Raw genomic sequence first — 14,468 nt, 5'->3', positions numbered from 1 at the left:
TGCCTGAGCATCTTTATCTATTAACTGGAAATAACAGTAGCTACTCCATGTATGTGTGTGTGCATGCTAAGTCGTCTCAGTCATGTCTGACTCTTTGTGACCCATGGACTGTAGCCTGCCAGGCTCCTCTGTCCATGGGATTCTCCATGCAAGAATACTAGAGTGGGTTGCCATGCCTCCTCCAGGGGATCTTCCAGACCCAGGGATCAAACCTGTGTCTCTTATGTCTCCTGCATTGGCAGGCAGGTTCTTTAACAACAGCGCCATCTGGGAAGCCCAGCTGCTCCATAGTTAACTGTAAATCATTCTGATCAGCACAACCGTCTTCAGCACCCAGTAACTACTCAGTGAACGCCCAGCTCCCATTAGTCTGGGGTTCTCTCTGAGTGCTGAATGAGTTGCTTTGTCTCAACACTGATGCCTGATCTAAAGGGACAGAAAATACAGAGGGAACCATATTCTTCTTCCTCCTCCTAGCTCCTGCCTCTCTCCTCTCTCACTGGCTCCTCTGAGGAGGGTTAGCAAAGTGTTTCCTGCACATGTTCTGAAAATCTTCCCCGAATAAGGCCGTCTCTCTTCTCCTCAATCCTGTTTTCATGTTGTCATCTACTCCTTGGCTGTCCAGAGGCTCTTTAAGTCTAGGGAGTTCTCAGGTGGCATGGTGGTCAAAAATCCTCCTGACAATGCAGGACATGCAGGTGACTTGGGTTTTGATCCCTGGGTCAGGAAGATCCTCTGGAGCAGGAAATGGCAACGCACTCCAGTATTCTTGCCTGGAGAATCCCTTGGTCAGAGGAGCTAGGTGGGCTATAGTCCACTGGGTCGCAAAGAATTGGACACAACTGAGCATGCACGCACATGACAGCAGGTAAGTTTAAACTGGGGGCAAGAAGGAGGAAGCCCACTTTATGTCCAGGTCTAAACGATATGCTCTTTATCCAATCCTGCCAAGTATAAAGTGAATATTATGTATGAGCCCTGTCTCATTGCTGAGTTCATTTCTCAATTGCATCAGAGGTTGAAGGGAATGGGATGTAATGAACTCTTTCACATCCTTGAGACATGAAATGAGTTGGATTCTCACTCTTTCCCCATTCTAGTTTTGTTTGTTACTGCTTTTAGTTTGCACAGATGGTAGCTAGAGTAGTAAAAGACAGGTCATTTCCCTTTCACTTATCCATTCATTCATTCAACAAATATTTATTAAGCACCAACTATGGACTTGGCATTGTGTTAACTGCTAAAGTTAATGGAATGAAATTGACAAGACATGCCACCTGGTATTGTGGGTAAAAATAAAATGCTTAGATGTATGTCTTCTTTCTTTACCTCCTGTCAATTCTGATCTACCTACAAACACTCTCACCCTGCTTCCCCCAAGCACACTGGTGATATCTAAACCCTACAGCTGTTTCAGGCCTCAGTCTCAGCCATTTATTAGTAAGATCACTGACAGTGCAATGACATCCGCACCTTATAAACTGTAGGCATAAAGAAAGCAGGCAGCATTCACGGTGCATGCATCTATCCAGTGATCATCGTGAAGGGCCCTCACAGCCCCACTGGAGATCCACGCCACTGATTCCTTCCATTTGTCCTAACAGTGTTGGGTGGGAGGCACCGATGCCTCTCATGACAGTGAAGGACACTTGGTCAAGGCTCAAATTAGACACTGACATGCTGGCTTTGACAAAGAGCTACTTAGAAGAATATCAAATTGCAAAGAAAAGACACCTGGCCAGAGCAATTCCTTTCAAATATCTGGTATCAGCAGAAACTAAGACCCACATGCTAAAACTGTAGCTCAGAGGCTATACATTTGGCAGATCAGAGGAACAGCATCTTGAAACACTTTAATAACTTGCATTTAGAGCGTGAGTTAATATTACTCTAGGGATTATGCTGCACATCCTCTTATTTAAAATGTTATCTAATACTTGAAAAGAGGAAATATATGCCAATCTTAGCCTCATTAACTTTGCGAGTTGGTACAGAAGATTGGGTCATGTCTTTTAGAACTAAAGCCGCTAGAGTCCTGTGTGTATTTTTTAAATGTGAGTCGATCATTATTTCCCTTGGGAATTATCATAGTTAAGAGTGGGGAAAAATGAAATTAAATGAGGGCTAGCACCTTTCCTCATTCCCTCTTAAAGACACTAGTGAGATCAGCCATCCCTTGGGTTTACTTTTCTTACTTTGTTATCTGCAAGGGAAGCAATCTTTCCTACTAAATGCTAATTTCTAATGTGAGAAAACTTCATCTGCTCACTAATCCTTTATAATAATAGTACCTCACCAGTGCTTCACGTTTTCCATTTTATAAAGCACTTTACAATCTTCTCCCTCCTAGAACAAATCGACTTGGAGCAAAACCCAGATGGCAGGGGGCATCATGTCCTCTGGTGAGTCCCCACAGATCCCTGGACACCACATGTGTGCATGCAAGCTCAGTCCTGTCTGACTCTTTGGGACCCTGTGGACTGTAGCCCACCAGGTTCCCCTGTCCATGGGATTTCCCAGGCAAGAATACTGGAGTGGGTTGCCATTTCCTTCTCCAGGGGATCTTCCTGACCCAGGGATTGAACCCGTGTCTCCTGCATCTCCTGCAGTGGCAGGCAGATTCTTCACCACTGAGACACATGGGAAGCTCACTGTCAAGGAAGTCCCTATTCATTTTTTAAATGCGAGCAAGTTATTAGATGAGTTTTTTTTAACTTAACTCATTTAACCATAATTTACTTAAAAGTTATTGAAAACTTGCCTTCTGTTAGTCCTTCAGGATGGTTCAAAAAACAAGCTACTGAACAGAAATGGACTAACCCTTGCTGGGTCTTTGATCTGGAGTTATCTCTGAAAAATAACCTTTGAAAACAATCTCAATTTGTGATTAAGTATATTTACTAGGATAGGAATTTCCTGGCAGTAAGTGGTTAGGATCCCATGATTTCAGTGCAGGGAGCATGGGTTCAGTCCCTGGCAGGGGCATCACCTACCATCACTTAATAGCTGGACTTCAGATTTGATCTTAAGGGGTTTCCATGCCTGCTATGCCAGACAGACGCACCGTCTGCTGTGTGCATGGGCACAGTGAACGGTTCTTGAAGGGGCACCTAAAGATCTAAACGGCTTCCCTTGCCTCCCAAGCTGGCAGTGTATAGCAAAGAATTCTTGAAACTCTACTGGGAAAGGATTAAAGCTAAAAATGAACAACTCAATGCTTACTGCTGGTGTATGTCATACATCAATATCACGATGCAGTACACTTCTGTGTATTCGATTTTACAGGGGAGGATTTCAGTGAAAAGAGCTGAGGCTGTTCATGTCAAATATTGCTTATTAACAGTTGCAAGAGCTACTGATTGCTTTCAGACTATGGGTAATGTTTTACACAAGAGGATCCTCAACAAGCCTTTTCAAATACAAGCAATTACGAGGAAAAGCTTCTGTTTTGGCCCAGTTAATTTTCTATCCTGAAGCCATGCTCTGAATATATTAATTTAGGATTAGAAAGCGGAAGAACACTCTAAGGAACAAAGCTGCAGATTACACTTTTCTAGCTGCAAATGCCCTTAAATCTTTCTAGGGTTTTTACTCTATGTCCAGTCGCAAATAACTTTTTCCTGTAGACATTTTAATAGTAGTTATTCTTGCCTTTCTAACAAGCCATGATTCCCTCAATCTTTCCAAATTCCTGTCATGTTTTTGCAGGGCTTATTCTGACTTTTTCTAAAACACTTATAATTGACTAGTCATTAGCCATGTCTAAAAAGTTGGTATGGCTCACATTACTTCATCTCATAGCTTATGTGTTGGTCTTCTTCACTTGTCTTTTTTACCTATCAAATGTATGGAGTAAACCCAATGTAGGAGTGGAGAGTAAACTCCACCCACCCACCCCCGCCAACACACACACACATTCTCAGAGCCCAAAGAGCAGGGCTCTATCTTTGTCACCAACTAGCTGTGTACCCTTGAACAAGGTACTCAGCCTCGCTCTGATTCAGTTTCTCATCTGCAAAATCAGGGTATGAATAGTATGCATGCCATGGAGCTGCCTTGAGATGTAGAAGCGTTATTTAATGCAGAGCACCTACCTGAAGCCTGGCATATAACATCGGTGACTGGCATATATGCACACACACACTCGCTCCTGTCATTCAAATGTAAGTCCTATTAGCACTTTATTAACAAGAATCAAATTTTAATTTTTCCCCTTATCTTTCCACAGTCAAATGATCATGAAATTGCATACTGACGATCCTCATTCCTTTAGGAGCCAAAATTCATTCAATCAATGTATTTTATTATTAAAGTATTGAATTGTGTTTTGAACATTAATGTACAGTAATAATGTGTTAATTCTCAATTACTGACTGAAAAAATTGATTATTCACAACACTTCATTCCTGAATAAGTAAAAAAGAGACCAGAGGGATTTGTGGTAAAAATTGCTTCATTTGCCAATAAGAGATAGTTATGAGATTTTAAAATTATTCTTTCTTTCCTACCTAAGGATCAAAGCATATCACTTCTCTGCAGTGAATAAAAAAAGATAAACACCAAAGAATACACCTTGTAAAACTGCACTACGACAACCCACAGGTATAAATAAAGGCTTCAGAGATGATATCTGAATCCTATTAAAAGTTTATGTTAATCACTCTCATCACCATATTATATATATCCTCTGCTTTCATTTAAAAATAAAAGCCAAGATAATTTTAGTTGTAAAAGTTTGTAAAGTCGATGTTAAGTACTTTCTAAAGCAATGATCTACTTCTTTTGAGTGTCAATTTAAACTTGTATATGTCACCCTTACCAGTAAAGCAGTATAGTGTCTTCTAAAGCACATACAACACACAGAGGTACTCTAGCAGAAAAGTAATCTATCACTATTAGTCTCAGTTTTTGTTGGAAAATTAAAAAATGATTCGAGTCCCATTTTTCATATGTAAACATTAAAACTTACATATGTAAGTTCATATATAAACATTAAAAACATATGGGTGCTTTTTCTCTTCACTGAAACTCTTTCAAGATCAAGCTGAACAACTGAGACAAATCTAGGCATAGCATGAATGAAGTATCATGAAGTTGGGCAGCCTAGCCCTGTGGTTTTCTTTGGAGTCATGAACCAGAAACACAGATACAGGACTACAGGGTGTACTGAGAATTGACAAATGTTACAAACAAATTAAGGACTTTATAACTCTGTGACAAGCCAGCGAGACTTTGAGAGGAAGCGGAAAGGAGAGGCAGAGAGCTGTCTACTGGGGCTGAGAAACCACTAATGTTTCACAGTGTTTAGAGCCTGCTATAGCCCCATTTCTAAGTTTAAGTTATACTTGGCTCTAGAAAAATGATTTATGATTTGGCATTTCTAGAATAGTTCCTTTCTATGGCAGGTTTTATGAAAAGACTATTACTTATAGAAATTAAGGAACTTACAAGTGAGTAAGAAATTTTCAGTCAAAATCCAAATATTAATCTCCCTAGAAATACAGAGTAGGCAAAATATTGCTTAGCATATTTCAAACATTTATCAGTTCAGTTCAGTTCAGAAGTTCAGTCTGAGAAATAGTCAGACTCTTTGTGACCCTTTGGACTGCAGCACGCCAGGCTTCCCTGTCCACTGCCAACTCTCGGAGCTTACTCCAACTCATGTTAATGATAAATTTATCCTTATAAAAATTCTCCCAAATTAGAGAGCCAGGTTAGAGAGCCTTTTGCAGATGGAAAAACTGTGGCTTACTGTCTACATGCCTTGTGCGAACAAAGGAACAAAAAAGGATCCTTTTTCATGTTGTACAGAACTTAGAGATTTCTAGGTCTTACCCCATATCCACGCTCCTCTTTCCTTCAGTAACAGACCCCAGCTTAGACTACATTCACCATCCTTCCTTGTTAAGGGGTATGACCATGTGACTATGTTCTACCCAATGCAAAGAAAGTAGAGTTGAAATGCTGAGTAGGATTTCCTGGAAGTCTTATTTTAAAGAAAGAAATGCATTTTTTCTTTGCCCTTTTCCTCCCTGCAGCCTTGAAAAGCCCATATAATCGCTGGATATTCAGTTGTTATTTGGTCAAGGGACAGAAGCTAGTGCTGAGGGATGTTGTAGCTATTGCTGAGTCACTAAGTGGCATCTGACTCTCTGAAATCCAAAAAAGGGCAATGCCAAAGGATTGGCTGAGGGACGATGGAGAGAAAGAAATGAGCCTGGGTTCCTTTTGACATCCTGAGGCTATCACCGTAGCTCTGGACCACCTCCCTCTGGCTTTCCTTTACATCTTTTTGTTTTGTTCAGTTGCTAAGGCATGTCTGACTCTTTGCTACCCCACAGACTGCAGCAGGCCAGGCTTCCCTGTCCTTCACTATCTTCCTGAGTTTGCTCAAACTCAATGGACATTGAGTCAGTGATGCTATCTAACCATCTCAACCTTTGCTTCCGTCTTCTCCTCTTGCCCTCAATCTTTCCCAGAATCAGGATCTTTTCCAATGAGTCGGCTCTTCGCATCAGGTGGCCAAAGTATTGTAGCTTCAGCATTAGTCCTTTCAATGAATATTCAGGGCTGATTTTCTTTAGGATTGATTGGTTTGATCTACTTGCTGTCCAAGGGACTCTCAAGAGTCTTCTCCAGCACCATAGCTCAAAAGCATCAATTCTTTGGTGCTCAGCCTTCTTTATGGTGCAACTCTCACATCCACACTTGACTACTGGAAAAACCAAAGCTTTGACTATACAGTCAGCAAAGCGATGCCTCTTCTATTGCATCAGAGAAAAAAAAAATTTATCGTGTTTGAGCCACTGTAATTTTGATTATTTTGGGTATATGAAACTGAACCCAATCCTAGTCCAAAAACAATCCTATCCAAATCAGCAAAGAAATCAGACTGTATTTCTACTGGGGAGTGCAACTTAACAAAATAAGACAGAAATTTAAGGTTCTAATTGTAACAACCATGTTACAATCATAGTTTCTCAAATAAACCACATATCATATGAAAAGAGTTTTACTGCATATGATAATAAATATTTAATAGACGTGAATGCTGAAGAAGGAAATAAAGTTTTAAAAAGTTTCTATAATTAGTGTTTCCCAAAGGAATGTTATTTTGGCAAAATTAATAACAAGAGGAAATAATAATATTTATAGAAATATGATCCTAAATTTGGTGACCAAAGTTAAAAATATACAATCCTCCTCAAAAGAATTACTTTTTGAAAGATAATAAGGCACAAAAGTAACACACAAAGCTACCCATTAGTATGTAAACACTGCTTTGAGACAGAACACAAAGTATTTTTATTGTGTTAAGATGCTCATGAATGTATTTTTGCTAATAAAAGTGCAGTTATGAATAGATGATAGTTGATAAAACATAATATGATATTATGATATTCTGTGGTTGAATCAGCTTTAGTTTCTCCCGCAACAAATTTTATGTTGTTCAGATGGAATATTTGCATAGGAAAGCATTTTACTTAGGAAAACACTGGAGGAGACAATCCATTCTATGTGGCAACAACGGCTTTATAGCAGTGCTTGATCAGGAGGCATTAGGAACCTTGCCTTGAAAGCCATTATCAAATTTATCTAGAAAATTTAATGCTACATCATAAAATAACCAACAACTGCAGAAATCCTTAACTGCTTACTATGCCAATTTGCCCCTGCTTTCAGGAGACAGCAATGAATATCATAGATACGGAAGGATAAAAGAGTTGAAGGACACAGGCAATTCAAAGAAAATGATGCCCAAAACTCCATATTGCCAGAAAAATTTTAAACAAACTTGCATTCTACTTTGGAGTAACTTTTTCTTTTTTCTATTTCCAAAGAAATTTTAACTTTGATTCTCAACCAGCTCTGCCAATAGTGAAGTTTTTCCTTAGGTTGTCAAACGATCAATTCAAACTTGAAATCAATCACCACTTCTTTTGCTCCTAAAGCAAGGTACCTTATGATATATAATAATATAAGCTCACCTGAAGGAGGTGAGTTACAGATTTATGTCATTCTTTTAACAATCAGTTACGGAATGAGATCCAGCCATCTGTCTCAGTTGTCCTGTTCTGTTCAAATCCTCATAATTTTAAATAAAGAAGAGCAATACTAATCAATAAGATTTATTTACCAATGACTGCACACCTGGAACACAGCATAGCTACTCAATAAATGACAGCTGTTGCTATAATGTCTCTCTTGAAACAAAATACTTTCATTTTATTGTCATCTTAACATTTCTTGTGTTAAGCTTCTAAATCCACAAAAATTATAACACTATACTATAAAAAGGAGGGTCCAACATGTAGCTCAGATGGTAAAGAATCTGCCTGCAATGCAGGAGACCCGGGTGTGACCGGGTTGACCCGGGTTCTGGTTTGGGAAGATCCTCTGGAGAAGGGAAAGGCAATCCCTCCAGTATTCTTGCCTGGAAAATCCCATGGACAGAGGAGCCTGGCGGGCTATAGTCTGTGGGGTCTCAAAGAGTCAGACACAACGGAGCAACTAACAATAACACTATCTAGACCACTCCTTCTGTTTTATAAAATACTGACCTTAAACATCCCTGAGAGATTAAAATTTTACTCTGCCTTCCCATACTCAAGAGAAGGAACAGAATCACTTGCCATAACAGAGGATTACTAAGAGGCTGCTACTATTAACAGTAAATTCCTCTACTAGAAAAGCTCTCAAAGTATGCTCTGAGAAAGACCATCACCATCTGCATCAGGACCATGGAGGCTTGTAAACTGCGGATTCCTGGGTCCTGCTCAAGAGTACTGAGGCAGAATCTTGCCGTGAGGCCTAAGAACCTGCATTTTTATGATAAGCACCATTGCCTTAAAATCAAATCCAAACCTCTTAAGCTAAAAACCTATTCCTCCTTGTCTGCTTTTCAGAATGACTGGGAAACATGAAGTCTCTAAGCTGTGTTTCCTTCAAGATTAGAAAGCTGTCTTCCCTCTCTGCATTTGTAAGCTAGCTGCAGTTCAACTTTCCTTCTTTGGTTTCCCTCTTTCTCACTTTTTTGACATCTATGTACAGTTTCCCCCCAAACTTTCTCAACCTCTCAATGGCCAGCAAAACAGTGAATGCACATCAATGAGCAATGACTATAAGGGAGGATTAGTTCATGGAATCTATACTCTATACTGAGTTCCCGTATGGACACTTGTTATATGGTAACTTAAAAAAAAAAAAAAAAGACAATTTTGGACATGTTTTATTTTCCATGGGTAAATTCGCCTGTTTCATGCACTGCATTTTGGGAATCTTTCCAACTCTTCTCAGTGAAACTCCGTTTCTGAATTAACTATGTAACACTGAACATCAATTTTTCACCCAAGTATGAAAGCCACCCAAATTTGTGTCAGGCACGAATTCTAGGAATATGCTTACTCTGCTCTAAATTCTGGACACTGTTAAAGATCCAGAAGATACCAGGCTAGGCTGAGAGCACAGCCTTCTCCCCAGAAGCAATTACTCCTATGCAGATGCAGGAAGCACTTAAGGGTGTACCATTCAGCCAGGCAGCTCTCCTCTCCTACGCTTGAGCCAGCTCCCCGTCAGCACTTCATACCTGCCCAACCAGTGTAAACAGTGCTATCCCGAGGGTCTGCTGACTTCAGGCCTCTCTCCATTTGCTGAAGAAGCTCTCGAATCTTATTGTTCAAGCGTTGTGAGAACTCAGGAGTCAGCTGTAGATATTAAAGGGAAAACAAGTGTCAAAAAATATAGGCCACTTGGTGTCCTAGACTATAGGCTGTTAGAAATAGGAGGGTACTTCATTTCCTTTCAAGCTGCAGTTTTTTGCCTGAGAGAACAGGACAATTATTTTATTCTTAAACAACAAGGATGAATGAACAAAATGTAAAAGTGCTACTGTATTTTCTTACTCAAGTAACAAAATATTTTTAGTGTAATTTAAATGTTTTACATACAAATTTTAATTAAATATTAGACTGCCAGTGATAAACAGGATCACAGTTATTTCCATTTACTAGGAATCATCTATTATTTAACTCAATATTTCTTTTTATAATAAAAACCATTTTATTAAACTAAGCATAAAACAGAAGATATTTGCTGTTTTCAAGCAATTGGATTTTTAGTATTCAGGCAGATGCAATGTTAATTCCCTAAAAAAATACTAATTGCTTCTGTTGTTTAAAAAGTGATGATAAATATTTATAAAAAATCCATTTAGAAAAAAATGTATAAACATTTAAAAAAAAACTGTAGAAGTAGCATAAGAAAAGCTAAATAAATTCACAGATATTAGGAGCCTTCAGCAGAGTGGAAAGAACATTGGATCAAAAACCCACATAAAAACCCATGCCCAGCACAGTGCCTGGCAGGCTACGGGCCTCACAAATATCGCTCAATGAATGAGCCAGGCTACATCCTTGTCTGCTATTAGCTGAGTGACCATGCTCAACCTGTAACTTCTTTATGCTTCAGCTGCCTTGTAAAGTCAGGATAATAACACCTGACCCACCAATGTCAAAGGTGCACTGAGGACCAAATGAGATCATGGGTCTCATATCCTTTGCATTCAGGGATTTAAATGCTGACATTTTTACTATTTTAAGCAATCCAATGGTCTATAAAAATATTTTGGATATAGACTGAAAACACACTAAGACTGGGGTGTGGGGTTGGTGACATCCATGTAAAGGACCACAGATGAAGGGCAAATGGTGAGGCTTACCAAAAAGTTATGTTATTTGTTCTAATAACTGAAAAACATTTAGGAAGTTCTGGATACGTTGAATCATTAAGTGTATTAAAAGGTCACTTTAATATATACCTCTATTTTTAGTAATCTGCTCTGATTCTCAGACTTGGACTTCACAAAGCATTAAAATAGTGAAATAATGTTGGGGAACATTACGAAGGTACAAACATTTCATCACATAAGGATGGTAAAAACATATGTAACAATGACCTGGAAGCATCATAACCTCATTTTTTTTAAAAAGGCATTTTTAAAAAATGTAGGAAGGCAGTAGGAAAAAAATGTAGGAAAGAAAAATGTAGGAAAGGCAGTATCAAAATTATTAGTGGTAATAAAAGACATTAAATTTTACTGATACTTTGAAGACTACCTCTGATAAGGCAAATTAGATGATCAACCATACCTGGGTTATTTATTCTAAAGCATCACTATGATCTGCATCATTATGATCCCTTATTTCACACTCTGAAGAAGAAACCACATTGACGGACACATTCCCATCATTTAACAATGTCTGCCAAGACGTTAAGATTTCAACAAGCCTTAAAAACACATTTAGTAAGATAAAATATACTTCAGTATTAATATAAAAGGCCTATAAATCTTAACTAGATAGAAGAGTGCATCTACATAAGAACATGTCATATTCTGTTCGTAGATCATGGATAATTTATCATCTTGCCTGACCTTACTGTAAGCGACCAAGAATAATGAGAATGCCTCAGCCTCAAGAAGGGACGTTACCTTCCATTTGGCACATAATTGCATTTAATAAAAGCGACCTGCCTAAGAATATTGATTGCTTGTGGCAGACCAAAAAATTATTCAAACCTAGCAAAAATATGCAGAGTTTCTAAAAGCCCTTTTTCAATAGACGCCAGAAAACAGAGCAGTTCCTTATTGAAATATTTGCATTAACAAATTAAGGAGGACAGATCTCCAGGGTCTGTTTCTTAAGTGTTCAACATTAAACAATTTTAGGAGTGGGAAGAGGATTGTCCAAAAACCATGTGTCAGGCAATAAATTACACTATTATTTTGGTGCCAGAGTTCAAATTTATGAGTATTGTTATTTTTCTCCCTTAGATACAGACTTAAATTTGTAATTAGCATTTACTTTATAAGCAGCCTAAACAGCGAGCTACGTTCCATTGAAGGCTTCTGTCATTAGGATCTATACTCAACTGTTCTCTTTGCCAAGAAACATGAAGCTGCAGATCTTCCTCCAAAAAGACAAGACAAGACAAATGCTTCAGCTTCAAGATCTGCAGAGCTAGGCAGAACCCAGGTCCAAAAAGCCAAAAGGAAGCCATCTGGCTTCAAGGTAGTGATTAGAGGCCTTGTTTCGGCAGTTCAGTTCTGGTCTTAAAAGAATCATATTAATTCCAGCTCTATATACACTTAGGCAGCCTTCTATCTTACAACTCTCTGCCATCTCTTCCATTCCTCCTACTTGCACTACCCAAGTTAAACTACAATGCTTAGTGTTTTAAAGAATCAACAGAATTACTGAAAGTTCACTTGGGGCAGATATGGAATCTCTAAGGCCCTTCAATCACAAGCAAAATGCTTTCTGTATGGCTGATGAGCCTAGAAGAAATTAGCTGGTAAAATTTAAAAATGTGTGCACATTTAAAGAGATCACTCTTCCCACCTAACACTTAACACTTCCCACCCAACACTTTCTCGACTAGGTGTATATCCTCTTAACAATTATGTTCACAGGCATGAGAAAACACAGGCCTCTGGAATCTCAAGCCCAGGTTCTCTTTGTAACCCTACGGTGACTTGTGAGGTGCCCATCAGTTTAACTGACCACTTTCACGTATTCATTCATTTATTTATTTTCCAGTTGTGGGGCTGAGTGGAAATGGGACAAAGATTTCAGGCCTGTGTCCCAAACCTCTCTTAGCAGCTGCAGTTTAAAGATGTCTTCATTGCATTCTGGTTTACCCTCGTCCTTATCCTGCCGGTACTCCTGTTCAATGAGAAAACAGTAACACTGCCCATGTGAAAAGCCAGCACGATTTCTCACCTCTCTTTAAAAACAAACCAAAAATGATTAAAAAAAAAAAAAAAAAAGCAAGATTACACAGTAAATGGCAGAGCTGCCAATTTTGATAATTTAAATATCAATGGCTGAAGTTATTTCAATGATCAATTACTATTACAAATATTATCAACAACTTCTTATATAAGTTCAACATGTTAGAGCTCAAGCTATTTTCATATGTACTTTATATATTTGAAGTATTTTATATGTTTATACTGAAATTATGTATTTTTTAAAAAAGGGATGGTCATCCCTTTCTTTCAGGCAAAATCGAACTACTTTCCAAACACTGCGGTTTGGAGGTAGGGGTGGAGGCAGAAATTTCCCAAACTCACCCTCCCAGCAGAATCAAAGTAGCCTTCGGCCAGGGATTTGTTATAATCGGCATAAGGATTCGGGAAGGCCCTTTGCGCCATCATGCCAGAAACGAGCCTGCAGAACAGGGGAAAAAGAGAATCTACGTTGAGATACGGGCCAAGGCCGCGTTCCGAAGGCGGCGGCCAGCGCCCGGGGAACACCTTCCTTCCAGTCCCTCGGCCACTGCGCGGTCCTGGCGGTTCGAGAGGACCCCTGGCCCCCCGCGGCCCAGCCGTCAGGGTGTGGCACCTCCGCAAAAGGGCTGCCAGGGCTCCTAACCCACCGCGACGAAGGGGGTCCGTTCTGCACCCCACGTTCACACTCTTGCGATTTTAAGCAACTACCCGTCCAAGGTCCCAAAGCCCGGTTCGGTCTCTGGCCACTCACCCCGCCGCCTCCGGACAAAACTGAAGCGACGCTTTCACTGCCCACTTCCTGCCAGCTGGACCAATCAGAGCCTTCGCTACTCCGGAGGCCCGCCCCCTTCTCATTTTCAGTTGTTAAAGAGACAGAAGTGTTGTTTCTAAAGGGTGGGACAGGTGATTTAATTCTTGGAGAGCTGGAGACAGAACAGATCTTAGAGTAATGTGCAACTGTCGGCAATGTTTCCTACCTTTATTCTCCTTTAAATTAAAAAAAAAAAATCAAGTAAACTAATTTAAGTCCAGATGATTCTCAAGAATTCATTTTTTTTTTTTTTTTTAATTTGGAGAAGAAAACTTTGAGATCTAAACACATTCATAGTCCTACTGCTAGGACTGAAGGACTGAATAAAATTGAGGAGGATTATGTCTCTCCAGAGATTTGCCAAGCTTTTTTTTTCTTAAACAAAAAATGTAATAAAACACCATCATCACTCTTAGTGACAAAGATCTTTGGAGATAATTTATGATAATTTAACCTAAAAGGCACCCAGTCAATGTGAGTGGCCAACGGCAAGGTGTCACATGGCAGCTGCTAAAACTTCAAGGAAAATAACATGAAAGCACAAATCACAGCTCTTAAGAACTTTAATCTGCTCCTTTAGTTTAAATTAGACCATAATACTGTATACCCAAGCCCTTTAAAAAGATAACAATGTCCAACAGAGCAAGACGTAACATTCAATTTCAATGCTTAACAGTCTCTAGTATTTGAAAAATTTTGCTTTCATTTAAATCCCACCTGGTACACATTAGGCCCATTCTGTTGCTCAGAGAATTCTGAATTTCAGTTAAATGATCAAAAACGGTCACTTTCTCTTCTCTTTCCTTCCTCATGTTCCAATGAAGGTCCCTGGCCCCAAACCTCTTGTGGAAGTTCAATCCCCAGCCC

At 39.3% G+C, this 14,468-nt stretch overlaps 1 protein-coding gene across 3 annotated transcripts in view; it reads right to left on the bottom strand.

The window, feature by feature from the left end:
• The window catches only part of LANCL1 (LanC like 1), a 47,573-nt gene extending 33,987 nt beyond the window's left edge, over window positions 1-13,586 (bottom strand). Inside the window, exons 1-3 of one of the 3 annotated variants that reach the window (XM_043445089.1) lie at window positions 13,542-13,586; window positions 13,133-13,229; window positions 9,587-9,704 (exon numbers count right to left, since the gene is read on the bottom strand). In XM_043445089.1, the coding sequence (XP_043301024.1) occupies window positions 9,587-9,704; window positions 13,133-13,216 (202 nt within the window). In that variant the 5' untranslated portion in view covers window positions 13,217-13,229; window positions 13,542-13,586. Of the gene's footprint in view, window positions 1-9,586; window positions 9,705-13,132; window positions 13,230-13,403 lie in introns of all 3 variants that reach the window. The other 2 variants (XM_043445090.1, XM_043445091.1) reach the window with 2 other exon arrangements.
• Between the last annotated feature and the right edge of the window lie 882 nt (window positions 13,587-14,468).

This window comes from Cervus canadensis, chromosome 24, assembly GCF_019320065.1.
Source record: "Cervus canadensis isolate Bull #8, Minnesota chromosome 24, ASM1932006v1, whole genome shotgun sequence".
In the NCBI taxonomy this organism is placed as follows: Eukaryota; Metazoa; Chordata; class Mammalia; order Artiodactyla; family Cervidae; genus Cervus; species Cervus canadensis.
The sequence above is the reverse complement of the archived record's forward strand: the minus strand, read 5'-3'. Positions and strand labels throughout refer to the sequence as shown.